The sequence below is a fragment of the Gavia stellata genome, chromosome 10 (genome assembly GCF_030936135.1).
Source record: "Gavia stellata isolate bGavSte3 chromosome 10, bGavSte3.hap2, whole genome shotgun sequence".
NCBI lineage: Eukaryota > Metazoa > Chordata > Aves > Gaviiformes > Gaviidae > Gavia > Gavia stellata.
This window is the reverse complement of record NC_082603.1, coordinates 10,515,101-10,540,918: the sequence shown is the minus strand read 5'-3', so window position 1 is coordinate 10,540,918 and position 25,818 is coordinate 10,515,101. Positions and strand designations below refer to the sequence as shown.

The following is a 25,818-nucleotide window of genomic DNA, read 5'->3' as shown; positions in this document are numbered from 1 at the left end:
TGCATTAAAATAATAGCAGTCTCACCTTAGTATTACCCACTACTCAGTAGTGCAGACCCATTAACATATGACAGCATTTCTTTTGCTCGGAAGAGTTTGTTATTATATTTTCACACCTAATAAAGCTAACATCTTACTTTCATTGATCTTACATTTACATTCATCTCCACTTTCATGGTGCCTTACTATACCTTAGTCTCTTTCAATACTGTATGTACATTGCACGCATATGCAGAACTAAATAAACCCCCCCTTATTTTATGTAAGTAGATTCAGCACAAAGAAAGGGATGGCTATTTCTACAGTGATTAAAATACTTAAACGATAAAGAGATTGATTGCAAACAGAGATGTACAATTTCTTTGAAATTCACACATGGTGCTAATGGTTACCTGCTCATTTGTTCATTAAAGCTTTTTTCTTTCTTTTCCATCTCTCTTTTTAAAAATCTTGCAGTCATTTGTGAAAGATTATATGATTTCTATCACAAGACTTCTACTGGGACTTGATACCACACCAGGATCTGGGTTTCTTTGTTCCGTAAGTTACTAAAATTATTACAGAGTACCAGAGAAGATTATGTACTGTCTGCAAAATACTTCTACTTTCTTTGTACGGCACTTCCTTTTGTGAAAGTCCAAGAAAGGCCATCTACTTCCTTTTTCACTAGGGGAGAAGACAAATAAATTAGATAGAAAACATACCCATTTTTAGTTACTTTCATAGCAAAAAACACCCCCTCCCTCAAGAAAACACAATACATTCTGTAAAGCACAAAGGAAAATAGGAAAGACAGGAAAACTCAGGAAAAGTGCATTTTATATGAAACAGCAATGGCAGTTCAGCAACCAATTTTAAAAATTAAGTATATGAAACCCAGGAAGCACCACCTGTTTTGTACAGCCTGGCTAGTACTTACACACAATGCTATTTCACAACACCCATTTCCATCATAGGCAATAAAAGGGCAGAACTGGATTTTACATAAAGATAAGATGTATTAAATTACTTCAGTTTAGGTGTCAAAGTTCAAAAGTCATCTTGTTACCATGTATGTGAATATTCCCCAATGCAGAGTTTATTTTTATATCTATTTTTTGTATGTAGACACACACATAAAAAAATAAAACCATAGAAAATTATTTTTATTAAAAATAAACCCCACCTTTCCGTTTTCTCCCACACCCACTGCACCCCAGATGGCAAACAGATAAGTAGAAGTTGAGTTATTTACCAGTTGCTTTCTGGGGAACTATAAAGAATTGCAGGACGTTGTTCTCAAAAAGGAAGTTACCAATGATGGTTTAAGAAAGCTGTTTAAATAAAAAACAATTATGGATTTGTTGGTCAATCATTAAGCTTTGTTACAGTGAATGCAAGACAGTTGAATCTCTGAAAAGAGGTTCACATATCTTGAAATAAAGCTAGTGTAATAGTAATGAAATACTTGAGATTAATTTAAGAATTTCTTGTGCTATTTATGCTTAGTGTATTACTCGCCCTCCCCCCCCCAAATACTCAGCCTGCAGTCTAGCAAACAGTTATCTGGCTGCATTCAAAATACTCCGTGTTCTTCAGTCTGTCCATCACCAGTTTCTTACTGCTGCCAATATTCAGTTCATTCTTTTGAATTTTAGTCAGATATGAATACTGGATGAAGGATGCCACATAAGTTTAAGTAATTTTAAAACAAGAACAGAAGTAATTTCATAAGACTGAACCATTTGCACTACAATGTCTCCCAAACAGGAAGAGAACAAAAGAAAGTGTCTACAGACTCAATAGAGTTCCAGATTTGTTGTGGAGCAAAGGTGTAATGCTACAATATGATCATTACCAGTTAGTGCTTAGTTTTAAAAATTTTTCAAGAGTAGTATGGTGAACGAGTGATAAGCCCTCAAGAGTTAAAAGTCCTCCTTGCTATTATTATTTGTTTAGATGAAAATCACAGAAGAGGATCTATGGATTAGGACATATGCCAGACTATATCAGAAACTTTGTTCTTCTACAGGAGACATTCCAATTGGAGTCTATAGGACAGAATCCCAAAAGCTTACAACATCCGAGGTATGTCAGTTTACTACACTTTTCTTTGGATTTGATTACAGAGTATACAACATTCTTTGGTCTTCATAAGAATGGGAACTACTTATTTAAAGACTATTGTGAATGCCATATCTGCAAATGCACAGAATTCCAATAACCCACTGAAGGTCTCCCTCTGCTGACATGTATACCTTAACTCAGGGCTCACGTTCAGCCCCAGACTCCATGAATACCCAGAGCCAGTCTACATACTGACTTGCATTCCTGTGCTCGCTTACAGAGAACTGACTGGTTGAAAACAAGGGGCAGCTCAGGCGCAGACAGGACAGGCTAGGATAGGATAGATAGCTCTAGTCTGAACTTGCATGTGGTGACTAATGGCAATATCCATTACAAGCTGCATGACCAGGTCCTGTATCAAGTATGACAAGAATATCAACACTATCTCAAAACAGGTGGCATTTCAGTATTCACGCGAATTTCTAACTAGAAAGGAGCAACAAGAGAATAAATTAATGTTATTAAAAGTATTGTGGGATTGCTCTAAATTTAGCTGGCAAACAGTGGTAATTTTTTGTATATATGTATCTATGTGTCTGCCATGTAAACGTATACATTTCTCCCTATATGTAAAGAATGATAAAAATACTTTTTCCTGACTATAACATACATTTTTTTGTTTGTGCAGCTTTTATTTCTGTCATTTAGAAGCCATTTGTTTACGTGACCATTAATACTGCCATCTCATAAAACCATGGCTCAAATACAGCTCTAAAATGCAACAGTGAACAACTTTCTCCTTTCTTCTGAAATACTCAGACATAGTTTACTAATTTCCAAGACAATTCATATTTTCTCTTCCATATTTCAGAAAAATGTTACAAAACATTAAGCCATGTAATGTTAACCGCAAGATTTATCTTGAAGGAAGTACAAACATTCAGTTAAAGTTAATTTAAAAATAAGGGTTACAAAAAGCTATACAATATTCGACCAAGTTCACCAGTGTCTCTCTTTGTGGGCCACCAACACCTCTACAGGTGGCTTTTACAGCTTAGCCAGTGGACTGCACCACTGCAATACTGTCAGCTGTTTTTTTTAAATATAGCAGCATTAACATAATCCATCAAAATCATTCCTTGGAGAATAATATGGGCAGCATCACTGCTAATATGAAAAAAAAAAAACCTGTCATAGCTTTCAACAAAACGGAGAACATGCCAGATTTTAAGAATTCCTTAAATAAGGATAAGTAAGATAAAATACACGGCAATGCTTTATTCTCACATTCACAGCCGGGTATTTAACTTCAGGTCCAAAAAAGAGAATCAAGAACAGTTGAACTGTGAGCGTACACCATACTGTGAAGAGTGCATTATAGTGGCCTGGTTTTTTCCTTTCTGCATTTTCACATGCTTTCAAACATGCAGGCTGACTGGCAAACAGCATCTGTACAGGGGAGGGGTAACTATAAATAGTGTAACACTCATCTTTTCTACATGAACTTTTTTTTTTTTGGCAGGGGGATGGGGGTAAGCATACACACTCAAATAAGTCTTCTGAGGCAAGCTTAACTGGTAAATTAAAGATCTTTCAAATGTTTTTCTGAAAACAAGGTTTGGGACTATCAGTCACTTAACTCTAAACCCGCAATTTTACCATAACATTGGGAACCTCTGGAGCCTGTATGCATGCAGCTGCTAAAGTGCTTGATCAGACCAGGCCCAGATTTAGTTTGAGATAGTTATTGATTATCTTTTACAAAAGAAGCAATTTCTGAAAACATTCAGACACTGAAACCAGCCTGGAAGCCACTGCCCAATAGGTAAGAGGAGTTCTACTATTACTTCCTGCCAGCTTTCACAGGTAGTCTCATGAAGAGTTTGAGTTAGATCAGGTGGAGGAAGAAGGAGGGCAGGGGCATGGGGAAGTCTCCTAGTTAAGTTTTCAAATTGTCAGGTACTGGACTAGTGTGGAAGAGTGGCACTGTCTTTGTCTATTAAGTGAAGTAAAAGCATTTGTTATTCTTTTTAAAAAGCTCGAGGCTCTGAATGCAGACCCCCAGTGATATTTTCACACCTAAATACTTCAGCAGTTTCTTGTTTAGTGGGTGAGCATTTGTGAAACCCTACCCCCTCTGGAAAGGGGCAGGGGAATCTTCCCTAATCTAGCTCTTCCCCAGAATACAAAGAGCAACATCTAACCTGCTTCTGCAGTCTTTATGGGTAGACACCTACAAATGCAGAGATGCTGAAAGCTGTAATGTTTCTGCAGTGTTTCTTTTGAAGTTAAAGACATTTTTGACTAATTTCACTAATAAAATAATATTAGCATGGGCTATCATTTTAGATTTTCAATATATTAAGCCAGAAACAACTTCAAAATATTGTTGGATTAGATGTTTAAAATGGAGCTTAGAGAAATGTGAATAGCTTTTTCTCAGGAATCTTGAGCTTCTAACCATAATTTGAAGGTTTCTAACTCAGAGAACCTGCAATGTTTATTTCAATGTGAGTTTAAACGGACATATAAAGCTTAATTTGTATTGCACACACCTGAAAGCTGTCAGTTAATGGTTAACTTAAGTCACAAGAACAAAATATGCCAATACTAATATTTGTATATGTACTATTTCTCCTTTGACACCCCCTTTTCCTAGTATGCAAATGAGAAGCCCTCACTTCAGTCTGACAGAAAAATATAATTCCTTTAAAAAGAAAGCAAGTTTTCAGTGCTCTAGTTACTAAATAACAAGCAAATCTAGCCTGCTTCACAATGACCTGCACCTTTTCCATTTCATAAAAGAAAAAAAAAGGAGATATGAAGTCTTCCTTACTACCTGTGTGGCTGATTTTCTGTGGTTCCTGTTAAACAGTCCATGTTTATTTCTTTAGATTCACGTCTGTTTCAATTGTCTTTTGTTTTCTTTTTCCCATTTCTTTGTCAGTCACGAGAAATGGCTTCACAAGTAAGTATTTGCTTATTATCTGCCTGTTTCTGGGTGTCATGGTTTAAGCCCAATAGATAGGAAGCGCCACACAGCCGCTCACTCGCGCCTCCCCAGTGGGATGGGGGAGAGAATCGGAAAGGTAAAAGTGAGACAACTCTGGAGTTGAGATAAAGAAAGTTTAATAGGTAAAGCCAAAGCTGCATGTGCAAACAAAGCAAAATAAAGAATTCATTCACTACTTCCCATCAGCAGGCAGGTGCTTAGCCATGTCCAGGAAAGCAGGGCTCCATCACACTTACTTGGGAAGACAAATGCCGTTACTCCGCAAGTCCCCCCATTCCTTCATCTTCCTCCAGCCGCTATTGCTGAACACAGTGCCATACGGTATGGAATATCCCTCTGGTCAGTTGGGGTCAGCTGTCCCGGCTGTGTCCCCTCCCAACTTCTTGTGCACCCCCAGCCTACTCGCTGGTGGGGTGGTATGAGAAGCAGAAGAGGCCTTGACTCTGTGTAAGCACTGCTCAGCAGTAACGAAAACATCCCTGTGTATCAACACTGTTTTCAGCACAAATCCAAAACATAGCCCCATACTAGCTACTATGAAGGAAATTAACTCTACCCCAGCCAAAAACAGTATACTGGGTTAAACCCTGGGAGTAAAATCCTTCCAGGAAATGGAACTATGCAATGGATCAGCCTTGAGTAAATAAAGCTTAAAGCAGCATTGTTCTGGACACAAACATCTTATTAAAAATCTGAAAGCTGACAGACTGGGACTTTCAAAAAAGCTCGGTGGAATTTTGTCCCCCATTGGGCCTGTCTGTGTTGAATTCTGAAGATAACAGATCATCTTTACAGTCTGGTGAAAGCCTTGATCCTAAACACCTTAAATGCTAACGGACAACAATCCCCAAGTTTATCATAGAAGGAATATGTGGCTGTACTTAACAATGGTTCAGACAGCTGTTGGAGCAGAAAAGCATTCCTAGAGCCCTAGATGCAATTAAGGGTTATTGGTATACAGAACGGTAAAGTTATTTTAACATAAAACTTGCAGTTAGATAAAAATAAGGCATTGCTTCAGAATAGAATAGATGAATCCGCACATTGAAACTGTTCTATATTTTACATACTTAGCTCCCAAGGAGCAGCAAGGCAAGGGAACAAAGATCCAAGAAACTAATTGATGTTTGGTGTTGTAGTGCTGTTACTACCATACTCACAGCCACCCTGACCATCTCAAATACGAACACTAGTGTGTTTATGACCACATTCCCGTTCCTGCCACGTGTTGGCCAACTTGAGCTAGTGTTTAAATAAGGGTGTGAAATATCCTATTAGAGCACCATGCCCAAGTAAAAAACCCCTGTGAGACACAGATGTCCAGCAGCACAAGTGAGCAATCACACTCATTTTGGCACACAGTCTGATACTTTAGATGGGAACATGCCTTTTAAAAAAAAAAAAAAAACCAAACCAAAACACCACCACATAAACGTGGGGGAAAAAAAGTTTAAAGGCATACATTTCTTCACTTTATTTGTTACATACAGTAAAAGTAGAAGTGATTATGTAAAGACTTAACATGCACCTTAGTATTTTCCAGAGATTTGACCATGTTTCTACTTTAAGGAATCTCAAAAAAAAAAATACACTTCATAAAACATAAGATGATCAGTTACTACTATATAGTAGTAGTGACACCATCTCATCAGTTATGCTTCTCATACAGCAAATTTACAAGCTCTGCAAAAAGGAAATTAAAAGAAATAAAAGCAACCAAACCTCAAAATAAATTAATGATAGTTGTGAAAGTATTTTTAAAGAAAGTTTAAGACTGATTAAAACAGAGGGGGACACAGAAGTACTCTGTGTTGGGCTTTTATCTTCTATGCATTAAACAGCTGCCACAGGCAGGCACGCTTTTGTGCTGCCTTTGAAAGAGGGTTTGGGTTTCTTTGGTTTTGCTTTGTCTTTAAACAGTTTAATTTTTTTCCTCCTGCATACAGGGAAGGGCCATTCTGCACACCTTTCTCAACAGGCACCGTAAAAACTGAATAGTCACCTAAGTAAATATTTATCACCTTCATTTATGGTTTCAACTCACCTATCCCACTGTTTTAAAAGTTCAAGCTAAGGATTTATAGATTCACAGAATCAAAAGACTTGTTCTTTTACTTGGCCTCTCCTGATTAATCTCTGGCTCAAAAAATGTGACTTATGCTCCTGTAATAATTGGAATGATTGGTCTCTGCCTTTCCAATACTACTGCCAGCAACTCCAGATGGTTGTTTTATCAAGAGCTAGGCAAGGAAAGCTACCAATGCAGATGGGAAGAAAGGCAAAACAAGGCCATCCTTTATAGTCAGTTTGTATCAGATTTATTCACACCAAATAGACCCTTCCCATCTATAAGTAGCACCTTATCATATGGAATGTACTTTGCTTACCTTAATCCATATTGTAAAATACATGCAAAACCAAAATGTTATCTGTTATTTTAAATTGACAACAACAAAAAAAAGCAAATAGCATTCCTGTACACAGGGATTCAGGGTCCTCTCTTATGCCCTACCCAAAATAACATCAGCTGAGTCAGTAACAAAACTTCAGAAATCATGTAATTTTTAAAATAAGAACCATTTCTATTGCAGACTAAGCTGAAGAGCCTCAATAAATTAGTGGGTCTTTGCATGAGGCTTATTGCAAGATCCTAGTCTAGAATATTAAAAATGTGATTTTTACTTGAAGTGCTACAACATAAGCATATTTAGTGTTCTTTTTAATTATTGGGTTTGATTGGTTTGTTGTTTGTTTGAGTGTTTGGGTTTTTTTTCTTTTTTTTTTTTTACACAGATAAAAGCTAGTCTGTGCAAAAGAAAAAATTAGTATCTTTCTCACACTGTCAAGACTTACTCATATCAAATGTTATTTTATGGACTCCAGGAGCCTTACAGATTCTGTGTGGGAGAGGGTGCTGAGCCTCTTAAAGAAAGGTTATATTCAACACCGATGAAGTCAACAGAATCTTGTTTTCAGATTTTATATTAATGGGAAAAGGCCTTTAGAACCTCAGTAGCTCTTCAGTTAAATTTACTTTATTCACTGATCACTTCCAGCATACTGTGAACTCTTTCTGTTCTTGGGGAGTCATACAAACTGAGCAGCTCCACTTTAAGTCATCTATGGTTTATACTTCATTTATGTATTTTAAACACTGAGATCAGTCACCAGTAACTTGGCAATGTGACTGTGATGATACCAGTGAGGGCTTCACTATTTCGTTGTCAATAAGACATGTTTCAAAGATCACAACAATAACTCAGGATTATAAGGAAGCAGTTTTGAAACTAGAAGCTAAAAGTATTAGTTAAATGTAAAACAGACATTAAAACCATTTCAAAGTTATCTTTTGAAATGTTTCCTCTTATATTCCCTATGATGACTTTGTATATGTTAGAACTGTGTATGTAGCCCATCCACTTGAGTTATTTCACTACTGCTGTATACATATACCGTTGGTCATACTTGGGTAGCATGAAGAAAACAACAACAGAGGGCCAGCTTTTGGCCCTTAAGTCTGCTTTTTTGGTTACTATATGAGTGAAAAAGCAACATCACTATGCTTTAAGGTAGGAATTCATTACCTCCTTTGCAAGAGGTGCCCTGAATCACACTGAAAGCTACCGCATATGTCCCCGTTTTCAGACACAGAGGCATTCCAGATATTATGCGTGGAAGGTCAAAAATGCCTGGGAATTTGGGACACAGGTAACAGGCATGTTTCACCTGTGGTCTTAAAAGAGTACTCAGAACAGCACAGCCAAAGTTGAACTATTACTTAATGAATCCACAACATACATCTAAAAAGCAGTTACAGAACTTGAATTTCTAAAAATACGCAGACTTGCAAGTGGAGAAGTCATTCAGAACAGATTCCTAGATTCTGGAAAGGCAGTATCAGAAGGCTAGAGTTGTTCTCAGAATCCAAATGGAATCAGGCACTAAATAACACTTAACTGCTTTTGCACTTGAGAAACATATTTATATCATAAATGAGCTTTTTACATAAAAAGTCAAAGTCTAGTAAAGGGTGCCCAGTTCAGGAACACTTGTTAAGTACAAACAGCTGAATCCCCTTCAGCTCCATTGCCACCAAAACACATGTTCAACTGCACTGTTGAAAAGAGGAGGGAATATCTTAATCCGCTTCCATTTTTAAAGCCCTTAATCTCTCTTGTCATTTTCAAGTCTCAAATCTCTATCAGTGTGGAAGAATGGGAAGACACTAAAGACACCAAAGAACAGATTAGTTATCGTAGTAATCATCGTAACTCAACATCTAGCGATCAGTCTGATCGTCCCTTGTTACGACGAAAAAGCATGCAATGGGCCCGACGGCTGAGCAGAAGAGTACCAAGACACTCTGGTAAAACAGCTGAGAAGATAAACCAGCAGCGAATGAACCTTTACAGGAGGTCAGAAAGACAGGAGCTTGCTGAACTTGTGAAAAACAGAATGAAGCATCTGGGCCTTTCTCCAGCAGGATACGGTATGATTGCCATAATACTTTAATAAAAACATTAGTATTATGCAAGATTAACTTACTTTTAAGAACTGAGGGTGCCATAAACAAAATATTAAGTTTATCGTAATGGTTTTGTTTTGTTGGTTTTGGTGTTTTTACTGAGAGAAACTTGCTGGAATGTTTTTAATACCCATTCCTATTTTCAGATGGAAAGCTCAGAAGGCAGCATGTCAGTCACACTTATATTTAGCACATATGATATGTTTATGCAGAATATATAAACATTCCCCTGTCATTGAACAACTGAGCCATATTTCCGTAAACTTTCTGAAATATAGATGAAGACAGAAGTGCTGTGAAGTTCACTCATATGTCAAGGTGGAGAGCTGTTTATATGTGAAGGATATTGCATTTTCCCCACAATTTTTAAAATTAATGCCAAAGTGACACATTAAAGTAATTTTTATGAAGCATGTTTCACTAGGTCTTTAGATGCCATTTTTATCCATCAACTCCTTCTCCAGCAAGGATGATGCTGGGTTGCTTTTTTATTTGTGGGTTTCTTTTTTTAAAAGCTATTGACAAGAGCTCTGTTACAACTTTTTTACTATATGCACCACAGCTGCCTGGGTTGCCTTTCTATGGCCTTGGCTCTGTAGCATGTTGTGTAGAAACCCCCAGAAACCCCCAGAACTACAGGTTCTAGTTTTCCTAGAAACCAAGAATTTCTAGATTCCAACTTATTTGTCTGAATAATAGGTCCAATACGGAGCTTAGTGTTTTCTGCTTCAGAAGCACCAACACTGGGATTCCCGTACTCAATTTTCATTTGAAGAATCCAAAACGTACTGTTTTACAAATGTGTTACTCTTCATTTTTCAACACAATTATTTTTCAATTTGACTTTTCCCTAAAATATTCATTAACAGAAGGTAGATGTGGCATTTCCTGCAGAATGGATATTTTTTATTTGTCCATTTTAACTACACAAATTCTTAATGCAGGGTCAAAACATCTTTTGACACCAATAGCAATGTACTACCCAACAGTAGTTCTTATTGTTGCTATTGATAAAAAAATCAATTGTGAGAGAAGGTTGCTACAGAATACACAGCTGTAGTTTTGCTCTAACTTTACAAATTAGATACGTAAATACAAGCTCCAACTGGATAATTATTATTCCTGTTTTCTTTGTGGATACTATATGACTTTCTTCACAAAGATTCAGGACTAAGTATTTTCCAGGAGTGACACAGGCCACAATGACTAACCACAAAGAAGTTTTGTAAATTTGATTTGTATTTATACTAGTAACAAGAAAACTTTGTTGTATACCTATTGTTCTTTTAAAATCCTAGTTAAAAGCCAACAGTAAATATTTGTTTCATTTTTTAAATTTAGGAAGATTATATACCACCTGCAGAACAGCAAAATCTTGACACGTAAATACTTCACCTGATTACATGTATTTGCCCTGATTCTGATTTATAAATCTTCGTGATCACTTCCCTATTTTCTTACAGATGTGCCTAATTATAAAGAAAGCTTCAACTTTTACAACCCCAGGAACACCCACATTCTGGGGAAAAAACACCCAAAAAACCCTCAAAGAACCAAAAACCAGTTTTACACATGCAGTCAACTGCAAACCTGTGTTGTCACATTCCCACTGCCATCTCTCCACCTTTCCTCACATTCAGTAAGAAATTTCAGAAGCCTTTCACTCCCCTTCAGAGCTAGCTCATTCCCCACTCATCCCACTACATATTAAACATGGAGTAGAAACTTTTAAATCTCCTTCTTCTTTCAAACTAGCATGAATCAATCATGCCAGTTAGCTCCCTGCAGGAGTTAAACATACTCCTTAGTACTGTCTCTCTGTATGTACAGGGGAACAATGAAAAAACCACACCAAGTAACAAAAAAAAAAAAAATCACAGCTGCTTATATATCTCCATGTACAGGGATGATCTCTAAAGCCAATTTCACATCTTCAGTGCCCTTTTTAGACTGATAACCTAATAACCTCCAAGACCTCCAAATTTAAATTCAATTAACTGAATTCATTTAAGCCAACTGAGACACAACACAGTTTTGACTATGTAAGCCTCTAGCAGAGGTGTGGTGATGTTAGTATGATGGTACAGGTGCTTGTATAACTAGTTATAATACTTTGCATCAGTTTCACCTTACTGAAATAAGCTGTATTGTAAAACACCATTTTAGCTGTGTAATTGCATCTATACTAAGAGTTGATGTGAGCTTATCTAATTGTGTTCTAGACAGAAGTACTTATGGTGGTGCAAATATGTGATACAAGCATGTAGAAAAATTACACGTACTAGAAAATACCCAATACAGTAATTTTCAACCTACAGACAATATATCAAGAATACTTCATTAACAAAAGATTTGGGAATTGCATTGAAACTAGAATGGGGCTGTTCTCTTTCAAATAATTTCCCCTAAAATGCTGAAGAGAGAAAATAACACAGAAGAAATGCCTCTCATTTTTAGTCCTATCAAATTAAAACTAGTCTCACTGCAGCACCCCAGGAAGTGTACCAAGAGAAAGCTATACGAAAGATAGTGCAATGACAGCTACAGAAGTGTAGCAAGACTCGACTGGGCAAAAGCCTTAAAAAAAAAATTTTCTGTCAGCCTTCATTTGCAACATACCATTAGAAGAATAGTAAAAAACGCAAGGAAGAAATGCCGATATCCATTTATACAGCATTCACATTTCAACCCATTGGCACAGGTGATAAAAGGAAAATGCTTACTAGTTAAACAGGGAAAGGGTAAAAAAGGTTTATATTGACCAAATCTGGAAATGGATGAGAATGCCGTACACCTGCATTTAACCTTGCTTATCACTTGAACTCAATGCCAGCTGAGGATGGAAGTCCCTACTTCCCACATACAGCCGCATGACAGATTGGTAAATTACACTAAAATTGGGTTGCATTCAGAATTGCTATAACTGAAAAAAATGTAAAAGAACATTTTTAGAACATTCAGAAAGAAAACAGGATATTTTGAGAGCTGATAACTCAAAAGATGCTATGTCAGATAGTTCCAATTCAAGTACAGTTGAAATAAAGTTGCTAAACTTACTTGAAATCACTTTGACACCTGACACTTTGACAGCTCTATGAACCAAAGATGATATTTTATCAAATTAGTTTGTCAGAAGTCACACTTTTCACAATTTGTTTGTAATTATAATTGATTTCATGTTTTTTTTCTCTAGATGAAATGAATGATCATCAGAACACCCTTTCTTACATCCTGATCAATCCTTCTCCAGATACAAGATTAGAGCTGAATGATATAGTGTAAGTTAAAGCACAAAAAAAACAAACAAAAAAACCCAATCACAAGACCTGCAAAATTTCTTGTTTGCACTTTCTGCCTGAATTTATTTTATTATCTGTCTGCTGGAAAAGAACCCCCAACTTTCACATGCACCTGCAAAAACAAAAATATGGAGACTTCTATTTAATTAGACACCTAATTATACATGTATATATTTAAAATATACATATAAATACATAATACATATGTTAGTAATGCTCTTAGCTCGATATTCTCTCATTTTTCTTCTTACTCTGTGTATTTAAAAATAATCTAACCAAGTCTGCTGGATAGCTTCACAAAACTAATATTCTCATTAAATTCTTGCTTATAATTTAGCTACCCAGTCTAAATAGAAAGATCAACCCTTCAAAATCAGTGTTTTCAAATGGGGTTTTATTACATGGATTCAAAGATTGTTAAAGTAAACAGCAATCTTCCCCTGAATATCATGTGATATTCATGCTTAAGAGAATTCAAATACAAATGGCAGGACCTTAACACGGGAAATTTTTTCACTTGCCTACCAGGAATTTTGCAGGCTACGTGAAAAGAGGAAAAAGTGATCACAAATTCGAACTGTCAAGAAAGTTTTGAAAGTCAAGAATTTTAGATATTATCTAGCATTGTCTCATGCGGAAGTCTGATGTGATTCCTGTGTTAAGGTCCTGAGCCATTTCTGCATCTAGCCTCTCCTTCCTCTGCCTTGCTATACTAACACGCCCCATCTGCTCCACAGGGAAGAAACCACATAGCCCGGTTGTGCAAGGTCCTCCACATCAGGGCAGACCCACCTCACTGCTTGCTCACAAGGAGGAAAACTGTTTGAACTATTAGCCCTCCTGTTACTAAAACAAAATCATCATAGTGCTTTGTAGCACTGTAGTACATGAAAAGCATAGCATAATATTAACCGCATCAAACAGCAATAGCAATTATCATAAAATTTGTTAAAGTTATTTGGAATACTGTTTTCATTGTTAGGGAACTCCACGGTATGATGTGTACTAATATTTAACCTGTAAATTCACATACTGTTCCCTAGTCTATCTAGGTGGACTAGGTATCCTGCATTCCATTTTTCTTTCTTTGGAAAAACAAAGGTATCAGCAATCCAATATTGCGTAATTTTGCAGTGGTGTGAATATGTAGTGTGCTACCTACACATATTTAGCCTGTAAACACACGTACTGTTACCAGCTTGATGTATGTTCATTTCCTGATGCTTCATGAATGGGTCTGTATCTCAGCTTAAGCTCAGATGTCAAATAAATAATTCTATAAACGAACCCATCAAATTCAGACTTGCCGTTTCAGTTCCAAGACTTGCAACTGGGAGTTCCAAATTTCAGTAATCTGCAGTAACATCCAAAGATCACACATTGCTTATGCAGTACTGCTTAAGGGAGGAAGGTGACCGCTGAGATTTGGCAGCTGTGACATCAGGCCAGTTATAAATCCTCGAGGCTCTAGAAATTTATTCAGGCTTTTTACAATGTTATCAAGGTTTATCACTCTAACAGTCTTGTTCATTTTTACTTAAGGGATGCTGTGATTTACTTACTACAGAATTATTTTTGATGTAGAACTTGTGAATTACGTATTTCAGGTAAAAGTCTATAGTTTACATTCAAAAAAAAAAATACAGAAACACCTGCATTTTCACCCCAAATCTAAGAAAACTTATTAAAAAAAGTAGCAAAATAGTAAGATCTTTTTCATGTGTTTAAACATGTTTCATTTGGATTTGATGAACAAAATAGAGCAGACTCTTCCACTACTCCTCAGTTTCATTGGCTGGATCAGCAAAACAAATAGGTTGTTCTGGAGTAAACATAAATATCAAGTGTTCTAAATAGAGGGTAATAAGTCTGACTTTAAACAAATGATACCATGAGAACATGATCTAGATAGGAACAGTATGAGTAGATTTTTTTAATCCCATATTTTAAGTCACCCTTTTCTTACACAAATAAGTTCAGGCTATTTGTAGCAAAAAATTCTAGGAGAGAAAGAGAAGGCTGCTGTTCTATTTTAGCCCTGACAGAAGGAGAAACATTAACAAAATAACAGAGGCAGGTGGCGTTTCCAAATCACGGAGATCAAGTGTTTTTCTTGGGTATCCACCATCAAGCCAATGCCCCACAGACTCAGAAGCCCATGCTTTGAGCAGTCAGGAATGGTCTGTTACTAGGTGAGCTGAAAACAGATACAGCAGCTGTGGGAAATATGACAGCGATTGCTCATACACTTACAGAACATGTTAGTTCAGTTAATCAGGATTCTCCATTTAGCATTTTGTTGAAAAATTTTTCAGGGTGTTTTAATTAAGTCTGAGGTAAAACATACTCATTACACTGAATGGTAGAAGTTCATCGCCTGTAAAACCAGTAACGTTCTTCAGGGCCGCTGCTAAGTAATACAGCAAATCTTTATAAGCACCACACAGCATGCACACGATCTCTATTTGGATATTTAAGCATTTTCATTTGGCTGATGAGGAGATGAAGTTATTTTAAACATCTCAAACTTAGATTCAAACTCATGAGACATTTTCCTCAGGTATTCAGATCTACTAGAAGTTCTTAGAATAAAGGTCCATCTCCAGACAGTCACCCTACACCAAGATTATCAACATCAGGCTTTTTATTTACTGAGCACAGCGACAAGAATTATCCATTGTTTTCTCACAAAATTATTTTAGAAATGACTCTGTGGACTGCATGTCCCTTCTTTAAGGCATAATGCAAAAGGGAGACACAAAGAAATACACAGTTACTGGCAAAGGAGCTGTCACTCAAAATTAAGGTTTAGCCATGCCTAGTACTTACAGATGATGTCTAGGCAGACAAAGTGTGAAAAGCTTTATTATTAGCACCTAAAGTGAGTGGTGTTACCCAAGTGCCTAAGTTACCCAACAGGAACTAGATGTTTTCAACATTACAACTGTATGCACTTATTCTATCCTTGCTCATGCCAAGTCTTTCTAATAAGAGTTATAATTTTTTTTTATAGATACTTGATCCGACCTGATCCATTGGCTTATGTTCCAAATACTGCACCCAGCCGAAAAGACAGCTTCTGCAATACAGTGGGACAAGACAGCAGGGAGGAAACACAACTTTGACATGTAACTCAAGACACAGTTAAGACACAATTTTATACACATGTTGTTTCCACTAACCATTTTGAAAACTGAGTGGTACCTTTTATTCAGATTTTGGAAACAAAATGACAGTGGGTAAGTGACCAAATTTAGAAACGTGGTGTCTAGAAACTCTGATTTAAGGGATTGTCAGGCTTGTGGCCTGTTCAATATGGTAGTTGAGCTTTCTCAGCTTAACAGAATTGTGACATCTATTACTATTTAACCAATATGAACAAATGATTTAAAAAGTGACAGATTCCATCATGTGTTTTGCTTAGATACTTCTAAGCATATTTATCAAGGTGAAAGCATGTCAGTGACTAAGCTTCTGACCTACATCAGTAAAGATTATCTGATGCCCATAAAGAGACCATGCATAATTTGTAGTAGAAAATATGTTAATACCTAAAGGCACCAACGAGGCTTTGCACCTCAAGAATCCAGCCTTTGAGAAAATTTTCAATCTCAGCCTGGCACCCATTTATATTAGAACAGGCTAGCTTCAGTCCCATTTCAGCCTCCAGGACCTGAGCAGTAGTTCTCTGGGTTTACACAGATCAGGTTGTAATGACATAGCCTCATCACACCGTACAGGCTGAGATCCAAGGCATATCCACTGAAAGATTAGCTCAGAGGAACCCACCTGGAGGAAAGTCCCTATCGTCTCACACAGGCAGCCCCCCACATTTGCAAAAACTGGGAAGGTACTATCTGTGTGAAGCTACAAACAATAGTAGCTCAGGTGAAATATAACCTTTTTAACCTTAGGGAGTTTGTCAATAGAAGCCTGCCTGAATAGATTATGATACAAAAGTGAGAGCATCCCTCTAGGGAATGATTCATACCACAAGTCCTTCCCATTTCCATGAATATGCCAGAACTGCAACTGTCCAAAGTAAGTACATGCCCAGTCATTCAGATTACCCAAATGTGATACATTTTCATATGAAATTATGTATCAAATTGAAAAGTAAAGAAATCTATAACCCATTGCATAAACCAAATGTAATACCACGTTACATGAAAAGGCACCATGAATTTGAAGACTCTGTTTTGGCATTAAGTACTCAAGAAAGTATCTGCTAGCGTATGAAACATCTGAGGCTGCTACAGAATCTCTAGTCTACACATACAAGAATGCCACAATTGGTCAAGCTTTCTACAGAATTAAGCATGCCTGTACATGATCTTCCAAAAATCACATTCTTTTTTTGCCATCTGTCACAAAGGCAGAAGAGCACGCTTAAGGTAAAAACCCTACTGTTACAATTGTCCATATAGAACCAGTACAAGAAATTTGGCAGGTAGCTGACAATGGAAAAACTGATTATTCTTTTAATTCCCTTGATGTCCTATATATATAAAAATGTAGTCAAAATAATTTATATTCTCTTCTATATTATTTGGTAGAACAACTACAATTTATTTCTGAAAAAAAAAACCCAAGTTGTCCAGTGAACAACTCATGGATGCGAGTATGCTTATCACCATTGTAAGGATGTTGAAAATCAAGTCACATTCATATTAGGAATGACAGCAAATCTGCTGTTATTCCCTCCCTTCTTTTTAATTCTTCAAAAACTTAATTAATCTGTTCCATATTAAGTCAGAAATCCTAAAGCCACAATTGTAGAAAAATTCACAAAGGTCTCAGAGGGGACTGAAGCCATCAGAAGACCAAGAGTACCACTTTCAAAAGGAAAAAGGATAACTGGAAAGTAGTGTTTCTCATCAATTTTTTTTATATTGGCATATTAAAGAGGCATCATGGTTCAGAAGGGTTTCAGCAATTCTGCATAGAGTGCATTATTGTTCAGTGGTTTTCCACACACACTAGTCATTTATCACATTATTCACAGGTAAAAACAAAAGTATTTCAAATATTCCCTCTGGGCACTGTGGAAAAAGAGAAGCAACTGAAACAGCTGCGCTGACTGAAGTCTACAGTTTTCTTTAAAAAAAAACAGTATATTGTACAGGATCTTGACCGAGACCTGTCAGAGAAGTTATCCCAGAAGAGACTGGACGTGCAGTGTGAATAACTTCCTATTTTTAATGCCTTCAGCGAGAAGACTGTATTCCAGTTGAATATTTTCAAAAAATACAAGTTTCTTAAAAATGTTCCCTCCAAAATATTAGAAGGATCCTTTGTTTCATACTGAAGGCCTTTCTAACAGAGTCTCAAGCAGGCAGACAAGATTCCAGAAACATGCCTACCCTTCAGCTGGCAAGCTAGATACTCTGCTTTCAGTGTGATTGACACACCGTTCACAGGCATTCCCTGTCCCTCTACACTGCCTATAGTACCAGCCACAGATTTAAGGACTCTCTGCCACAAGGATCTATAGCTAGGACTTGATGTCTTGCATTTAACAGCCTATAAAGCAGTAGAAACAAGCAGTCAGGTGTATCCATTTTTCCACCCTACTCAGCAGAATTGCTACTCAGCCAGAGTTGAATAGTAGCATGTAATGTGACCTGATATTTCTCCAGGCTTAATGAATTTCTCATTGCTCTTTAGCCCCAGAAGATTTGCTAAAGCAAACACAAAGACAGCTGGAGACACCTGCAGTCTCTAAAATGAATGAAAGGCAATCTTTCTGGACAAAGTACTTGGTTCTCTTCAAAATCTGCTGGAAGACAAGGTAATAAAAACTAACAGCAGCTTCTTATGAAGCCGAAGTCCTAAAACCCCATGAATAATATACCACAAAGTTCAAATATATACTGCCTTTCATGTTGAAAGCAGAACAGCTTTGCGCATCCTCTGGCATATCTTCGCAGACAGACCCCATTTTAGTGTGATTCAGATCTTTCAAGAACCATCCTAAGCACCTCTCCATTAACACTGAATGAGACAGTATGCACGTTCCTTCGGTGGCCAGGGAGGCGATTCTTCAATGGACATCCTACAGGCAATCTTTTGTTCACATGCTTTCTTCTTGTCACGATGATCAGAAACATAACTCAAGTCTAGCTGGACTGGAGACCAGATTGAGGAACAGTAATCTCCATGCTTGGTGCTGGAGAAGGGATAATGGAAGTTCTAGAATCAGCAGGTCCAAATGACTGTTTAACAGACGAGTTTTGTCAGGTCATAGTTCACTCAGTAGATGGAGAAATTTAGAGCTATGAACACTGACATAAGCAAAATATTTATTCCTAAACCAGTTGTCAAAGGTCAGATGGCCAGATAACCTATTTTGTTTCTCTCAATCAAAAAAAAAAAAGGATTATTTCAATCTGTGCTTAACTGTATTTTTTTTTCCTCCTGACTCACTTCTACCAATAACTCAAGGATCCCTATCTTCCCCAACACTACTTTAACACATACCAAGCAATTTGGTACCCAAAGTCACAATCCCAGTGAAGAAAGCGATAGCAGATAATAATTACTTCATTCTCACAAGGGAATTCTCCAGCAAAGCGAGATCTACCTATGAAAACGTGTTACCTATTCTGCAATAAAAAGTCACAAAAAGTGTTTCAGTGGAATGCAGTGTGTTTCCTTAACTATTTCACTCCAATTCCAGAACATGCATTAATTCACATACCAAGTAGAAAGCATACAGTTTGAGTTTTTAAAACCTGCAGTAGAATGAATTGGTGACGTTTTCATGACACTTCAACTTGGAAAAGAACAGTTATTTCCCAGCATACGTATTTCCCCTCCCACAAACAGCTTCCTACTACAACTACTCTTTAATAACTTTAAAGTATGCAAGTGTATATATTACTGAATATTTCTTATACGTCTTTGTTTACCAATGCACTAATAAAATGCTAAGAACAAACAGATTTCAGGCTTCAGCAGTGGAGGAAAACTGAAATGACATCAAGTGCACCAGAAGTAACCCACAGTTCTGTAGTTTCTAGTCAGCTAGGGCTGACAGCAACCATTCTGTAATTTTGGAGTACTGATGCATGAGGTTTTGCTGCACTGAATTCCACTTGATATCTGAGGGAAATCAGTCAGTACAATCTGGAAATGAATTAATAAAAACCAAGCAGCACCATGTAGTGACATCAAGTTGTACAAGGTTATAAAAAATACTTTTTCAAGGCAGTGATGTAAATGCAGAATTATAAAATAAAGCAATCTGCATAAAATATTGTTGCATATTCTTGATATTATATTTGACAGAGCCCACCCCACTTTGAAACAGACATACATTGAATAAATGTCTAAAGAGCTGCACTTCAGATTTTCAGCCACTGTTCCTTGTGCTTGATGCAGAATATGCATTGCATCATATTAATAATGATTTTGTTATATACTTCATTATTGCCTCCACTATTAATGCAAGAATGCTGTCAGTAATGGTAATTCAACACAGGCATAAACTCCCACAGCCTCTCAAGAAGCTTGAAAAGGCAAATATTTCTACTTCATAAAGTTAAAAACAAGCATTTGAAGTTTCTATGAACTAAAGTTTTCTATTTGTTCTATAAAAATCTAGACTGTGTACTGTTACAAAAATTCGCAACTGGCCCACGCCAACCAAGAGGCTGGGACGCAAAGTGTAGAATTAAAAGAGTACGTATGTACTCATGTGCATGAGATGTCCCAGCCAAACTGGGGCACCCCAAATGTGGTGCTACAAATGGCTCTTATACCTTTATAGCATTCAGGTACAACATGATTTGACTAATCACTAACACCCACACTACCAATTACTAATCATAATAAAACTTCTCATTTCCTGTTTCTGCTTTTGTCCTTTTGTCAGTATGGTCTGGCTAATGAGTGATAGCTAGTTTCTTTGGCTATCATATAGCTTTTAACAGGTCAGTATTAACTCCCACTAGAAGTTATAAACCCTCATTGCTTCCATAACTGTCCAGTGGTGTGGCAGACTCCAAATGCAAACAGAGAAGCGGTATATTTACAGTCTTTTCTTTGGACTCCTGACAAACCTTTGTTAACTAAATCATTTCTGCTGCTTGTGCACTCAGCTTCAGACTGAGTGGTGAAGCCTCCGCTTCCTTATCTTCAGTAGTTACTGAATAACCTGTAACTTGGTTACCGTTCAGATAATATGAGGACCTGTCTACACACAGTTCAAGGTCAGGATCTGGAAATGGCACATCCATTAGAATATTAGAGGTTTGGTTTTTTTCAGCTTCATGGGTTATTACTACACAATCATGTTGTGTTGTTCCTTCCCCAGGTAAAGGGAGGATAGTTGCAGGGTTCAGCTTATTACATTGCTTAATGTAAGGTACAGGTGTCAGCTATACAAGATTCCATGGCTACTAAGAAATCATCAACATAGTGTCAAAAACAGATCCATTTTTTAGACGCAACATCCTGTAAAACTTTTACTAAAATTTTAAAACAATAGTGGAGGACCCAGTGAAGCCCTGAGGGAGCTTTGTCCATGTTAGCTGCAGCTTTCCCCAGGTAAATGCAAAAAGGTCTTGAGAGTCCAGATGAATAGGTATACTGATTTAAGGTAGAAAAAGTATCCACTGTATGTATTAGACAAGGGTAATTATGTTCATTAATCAAAACGTTTAAGACCAAATTCTCATAAGAAGGGGGAAATATTTCATATTTAGAGGCTCCTATAGTGACTGTGCAATAGGTCACCACTAACCGCCAGTTCTGGGTGAAACGTAGCTGCCCCTGGTGTATAGAGCAGGGAAAGATTGCAGCATAGGATTCAGAGGTCCTTTTGCGAGGCTTTTTTTTTTTGGTCATACCAAGCACTCCCATTCCAATGGCCTTCTTGTCCACAATAATTACAGCAGTCTCTGGTTCCTTGAGATCCCTTGCTTTGAAAATTTTCTCCTCTGCCCCACCTTGGACATCTCTGCACTTTCGCTCCCTTAATCTAGGATTATTATTCAACGCTGCTGCTAAGAGACTAGCTTTCTTTTTCTGTTCTTTTCCTTTTGTGCAAAAGCAACTATATTTCTGCAGCATTCTTGCTGCTTGTCTATTGATCCAGATGTCCTGGGAGTCAGTCTTGCTATAGATACTTATTTATGATGTCAGACAATGCTTGGAGGATTTCAAAGATGCATTAGAGGGGCCAGGATGCAAGTGTTACCTTGGTTGTCCAGGGGTATCTTTTATCCTTCATGGAGAGCTCTAAGATTCTGAGAAGCAAAGTCCATATTTCCAGGGCAAGGCTGTCCTTTAGTTTGACTTAAGCATGAACAATACCAAAGTCTCCAGCAAAATTCCACTACTTCATTACATTGCAGTGTATAATGTGAACTAATATATAACAAAGTTAATACACTTTCACACTAGAAAGACTGATAGAATGATTAGGGAAGGTTGTTTTCGTAACATTACCTTTTTAGCACTATAAAAAAGGATAAGTTTCTCTAGACTTGTGTCTTCTCAGATAAAGAAATAATGGCCAAGATACTTGTTCTTGCTCCCTTCCTCCCTGCCTGCCCAAGCTGACTCAATGCTTGCTCTACATATCTCCAATTAAAACTTGAAAATTGTCACTTGGTATTTGTCAAAAGGAAGAACTGACTTTCTCCTGAGTGACTCTTCCTTACCTAACTCAAATAAAGAAAATATGTTGAAAGGAATAAGAAAGTCCTTTGAGAAGCTTCTTGTCTATCAGGAACATCACCACTTGGGTGGATTCAACACAAGGCAAAGCAACATAGCTGAGACCATTTACACCATAGGAATGTGATCTAGATTAAAACATGGCACGGTTTAACACATTTTCTCAACAACACTGTATAAGAAATACCAAGAACATGATATCTACATCAGCTTCAAGTTTCAGATTTTCTTATCTACAATGTTGTAGATGGCATTTTGGTCTTTTTTGGACATAAACTAAGAATGAACACGTAATTGAAGTTGCAGCAAAACTCTCAGCAATCAGGATAAAATGGGCGGGGGGGGGGGGGGGGGGGGGCGGGGCGAGATCGGCCAGTCCTCAGAAAGCTTTATGAGGGATTAGGCAATCTAAGAAACAAATCATAATCACAAACCAGAATAACGGCTGAAGTTCAAAGTGATAGCTTCAACTTATACTTCATATAAATATCACAGAAAGCAGAAGTTAATTCTAAAGCATAAAACTTAATGGAGGAAATGAGGTAGAACATGCCATTGATTTTAGTCCCAGTTACTCCACTACTGAAAATTAGTACAACTATAGTTTCTATACACATCTAGTACAAGAATCTACAGGCAGATATAGTTCGTCCAGACAAATCAGTTAGATCAAAGTATTTAAGTCCATTTTCGTAATTGTTCTTACCTATGAGAGCGTTCCACAGTTGTGATTAAGCTGGACTAATACAGTTCTCAGGACTGTAGTTGCTGCCCCATATCAGCTGGCACATTTGCAAGCTCACTGTCCTGTTTGGGGATAGTGAGACAGGAAACACGTTTTTAGTGCTTCAGTTTTTTCCACCTAGATGGAAAATTCAGTGCCAGTGAAAGGAGTTTTTCTTAGAATATGATTGAACTGTGGAATGGTCTACAGCAATAGCTTTCCCCAATGCCAGTTTTAATTGCTCAGTTATTGGGCACACTGTTGGTCTCTACAGATGCTTTAATCAAGAACACATATTGCTTATGCTTCAGTATTTATACTAGTCTGCCTGTATGAGGCATCCAAATATATTATCCATAGATGCTCCTTACACTTAGACCACTGACAATGACGGGATGGAATAAACATTAGAAGTCGTCTTATATTTAAAATATACCCATATCCCACTATGCTAGCTAGAAAGTTAGTAAGTTAGCTCAGACGTGAATTTAGACAGATAACTGCTGCCTGTCAAACTAAGCCCTATTTCAGCAAAACCAAACTTACTAAGTATGATTGTTTTAATGCATATAAAGTTCTGTTTGTGTCATCAGTTAAGCAGAGGTCAAAGCAGGACTGCTAAGGAACTTGAGGCTTCTCACAGTGGCTGCATGCACGCGCACTGAAATTCTAACAATGCAAAACTGCTACAAAGCTACATTCCACCAGTGTTTAGATGCAAGTCTCATATCAGGTATCCCCTGCTCCTGCCCCACTATTTGTCTTACGGCCTGTCTCCAACCGACACATAGGATGAGGCTTTGCATAAAGAAGGTCTGGAGATAGTCTTGCTATTAGAACAAGGCATCAGCATCTGTCTATAAGCTACAAACATGTTAAAAACACCTCGCAAAAATATATACATGTGTATAAATTACGAGAAAAAAAAGGCAAGCAAAAAAGCTTGACATAGTTGCAGCAAAATAATGAAATGGAGAACCAAAAAGGAAAATGCGACCCAGTGCAGAAGCTTTTCAGTAGAAGAATGTTTTGAGGCCTCAGGAACTACAAGTCACCAGATGGGTCTTCTACATACCAGCAAGTAGGTAGCAGCTGAACCAGGAAACTGTTGCAGGACATTAGTGCTTGTAAAGAAAATCTTATGCTGTACACCTGGGTAAGATGCCAATTCTACCCCAAGAGAATTGTCACAGAAGCAGTTTGAGCAATGCTTACGAATTACTTAGGCTTTGCCACAGTCACAACCCCCTTCTCCCAAGGACTAGGGGCACTATTCTAAAACAAGAGACATACAAATGCTCTGGATTTTCTAACTGCTTACCACCTGGTCCTCCATCAAGCTATGGACCTATCCCTCAAATTCATCTCAGGTGCTACGTATTCCCACTAATACACTACTTCAATTTCTCTGCGCAGATTACCTGGCCAGTGCAGCCCAGCTGCATCAAATGCAGAGAAGCTTCACACCCCAGTAGACAAACAGACAATAGGTGTAGCTTCCTCTGGCTTTTTTTTTTTTTTTTTTTAAATTTATTTTGGCAGGGCAAGGAAGATACAATGTTAATTACTTGGACTGTAACAGGGCTTGTTTCTGCAGGGAAGTCCTTAGATCACTATATGGAACTTCCTCATTACCAGCTTTAAAAAAAGAAAAGTAAGAAGAGACTAGATCAAGATACAAATGATGGCTAGAAACATACGCAGATGCTTTATTTACCTTCCCTCTTGTTACATATTTGACTACCTGAAAACATTTATCAGCAACAATACTGCAGCTACATATGACTTGTATATAAAATCCACAACTGCCACCCCTAGTATGATTTCGTTATTGCCATCTGAAGAGCTACTGTTTGCACAGCCTCCATCACATTATAGTAGAGGTGATAAACATTTCCTAAAAGCATTTAAGGAATTTGTGAATTTGTGTAAAATGAGTTCAATACAGCTGAAGACCAATCAACTATGATATGCTAATTATAAGCTTTTTTTATTAAATGGAACCAGTGACCAAAGAATTAAAATAATCCATAGGCCTTTGAGGTGTTCAACGTACTGGACAATTGCTACATTTTTGCTATGCCCTTGCAGTGTTTATGGCATATAAAATACTACTCTGTATCAAGCAACTTCAGTTTTCAGGCTGACCTCTTCAAATAATTTATTCATATGTCTAGAGGGAAGAGGAACATACTGCAGCATAAGAACAGCCCTCTGGTCATCTGAAAATGTTATGCAAGTGTTTCAAAAACAACCCCAATTATGAATGCAAATCAATATAATATCTGAGATTACTTTTTAATCAGATTGCAGTGGTATTTTTTTTCTTCTATACTTTGGATTAATACAGCCATTAAAAAAACAAAACTGCACTGACTAGGGGATGGCCAAAGGGAGTATGTCTATACTCTAAACTACACAAATGTTTGTTCTAAATCAGATAAAACTTAACCTAAAGTTTTATACCCTTCTCCAAGAGCTTATAAAGTACAGAACGTGCTAAGATAAAGATCAGGACACCAAATCA

The 25,818-nt window shown here is 37.3% G+C and overlaps 1 protein-coding gene across 3 annotated transcripts in view; it reads left to right on the top strand.

Moving 5' to 3' along the window:
- KCNT2 (potassium sodium-activated channel subfamily T member 2) overlaps positions 1–16,008 on the top strand; it is a 150,745-nt gene extending 134,737 nt beyond the window's left edge. For 2 of the 3 annotated variants that reach the window (XM_059821879.1, XM_059821878.1), the window contains 5 exons: positions 457–540; positions 1,939–2,067; positions 9,248–9,548; positions 12,778–12,862; positions 15,897–16,008. In XM_059821879.1, the coding sequence (XP_059677862.1) occupies positions 457–540; positions 1,939–2,067; positions 9,248–9,548; positions 12,778–12,862; positions 15,897–16,008 (711 nt within the window). Of the gene's footprint in view, positions 1–456; positions 541–1,938; positions 2,068–4,993; positions 5,015–9,247; positions 9,549–12,777; positions 12,863–15,896 lie in introns of all 3 variants that reach the window. The other variant, XM_059821880.1, reaches the window with a different exon arrangement.
- The last annotated feature ends 9,810 nt before the right edge of the window (positions 16,009–25,818 follow it).